The sequence below is a fragment of the Mesitornis unicolor genome, unplaced genomic scaffold, assembly GCF_000695765.1.
Source record: "Mesitornis unicolor isolate BGI_N332 unplaced genomic scaffold, ASM69576v1 scaffold28720, whole genome shotgun sequence".
In the NCBI taxonomy this organism is placed as follows: Eukaryota; Metazoa; Chordata; class Aves; order Mesitornithiformes; family Mesitornithidae; genus Mesitornis; species Mesitornis unicolor.
Window position 1 is genome coordinate 1 of NW_010159391.1, and position 1,305 is coordinate 1,305.

A 1,305-nucleotide genomic window follows, 5' to 3' on the forward strand; every position below is an offset into this window, starting at 1 on the left:
CGCTGGGTCGCTGCGTGGCTCTGCCCCCCATCCATGAGGACCGCGTTGTCCCTCGCGCCCCCATCTCCCTGCCCCAGGCCCTGCGGGAGCTGCTGGCACAAGGCTCACCAAGGCAGCGGGAGGAGACCCCTGAGGAGGAGGAGGAGGAGGAGCTGGAGATAGAGAACCCCTACCTGAGCCCTCAAGAGCAGGCACTGATGGGGTCCCACCATGGGACACCCAGGGATAGTGATGGCTGGGTGGATGGGGGCTCGCTCCCAGGGACACTGAGGCAGGCAGAGGCAGAGGAAAAGGCTAAAGCGGTGGCTGGGGCCTTGTCCGACCGCAGCCTCCTCTTCCGAGGGAACGTCCTCAAGGGCATGGCACTGCTCTCCCACTTTTTGGAGCACCGGGGGGCTGTGGGTGAGGAGGCAAAGCCCTACTCACGCCTGGACAACAGTGTGCTCTACAGCCGCTTCATGGCCCCCAACGCCGCCTCGCTGCAGGACATGGGGGGCACGGGCTCGCCCGCCCCCAGGGACCATAACGGTGGTGACCACCCTGGCCCTGAGGTGGCCGTGCTGGAAGCTCCAAGTCCCGGCTCTGTTCCTCCTGTCACCAAAGAGTCAGAGAGTGCCATGGCCCTGTGTCCCACTGATGTCCTGGTGAGTGAATCCCAAACACTTGGGGAGCAGCTCTGCCCCCCGGGCATGCAGAGGGTATGGGGGTATGGACCTTGGGGTCCCAGAATGGGGCTTGTGCTGCCTGTCAGAGGGGCCATGGAGTGAAAGACTCTGGTGTAATGGGAGGGTACTGGGATGGGTGATGGATGGGTACTGGGGTGGGTAGTGGAAGGGTACTGGGATGGATGGTGAGATGGCCAGAACCCCATCCATAGGTTATGGATGAGTGATGGGAGGGAAGCACCCTGGGTGACAGCAGGGTACCAGGGCAGGTTATGGAAGGGTACCAGGTCAAGCGATGCTAGGTTGTCACCCTGGATGATGGGAGGATCCTGGGTTGCCACCAACGACGATGGGAGGGTCCCGGGCAGGGAGGCTGTCACCAGCAGCGCAAGAATCCCGAGGTGTGGCTGCTTGGGGCGGTGGGAGGACTCGCCAGATGCCAGACGCTAGCCTGCACTGCTGGACGATGGCTGACACCACCGATGTCCCCCCGCGCCCCTCACACCCCCAAACCCCTGTGTGTGTGAGGCAGGAGGACAAGGACGGCTTTGAGAAGATCAACACCAGACCCGGCAAGGTAAGGGGAGCATGGCAGGGCTGGGACGGGCAGAGGGGACCCGGGGCCAAAGGGAGAGCCCCC

General features: G+C 63.8%; 1 protein-coding gene across 1 annotated transcript in view; it reads left to right on the forward strand.

Annotated features, from left to right (window-relative positions):
- Positions 1-77: 77 nt before the first annotated feature.
- The window catches only part of AIM1L (absent in melanoma 1-like), a gene marked incomplete at its 5' end in the record, with an annotated part of 6,453 nt that continues 5,225 nt past the window's right edge, over positions 78-1,305 (forward strand). The window contains 2 exons of the mRNA XM_010186530.1: positions 78-644; positions 1,198-1,242. Coding sequence (XP_010184832.1) covers positions 78-644; positions 1,198-1,242 — 612 coding nt within the window. The remainder of the gene's footprint in view (positions 645-1,197; positions 1,243-1,305) is intronic.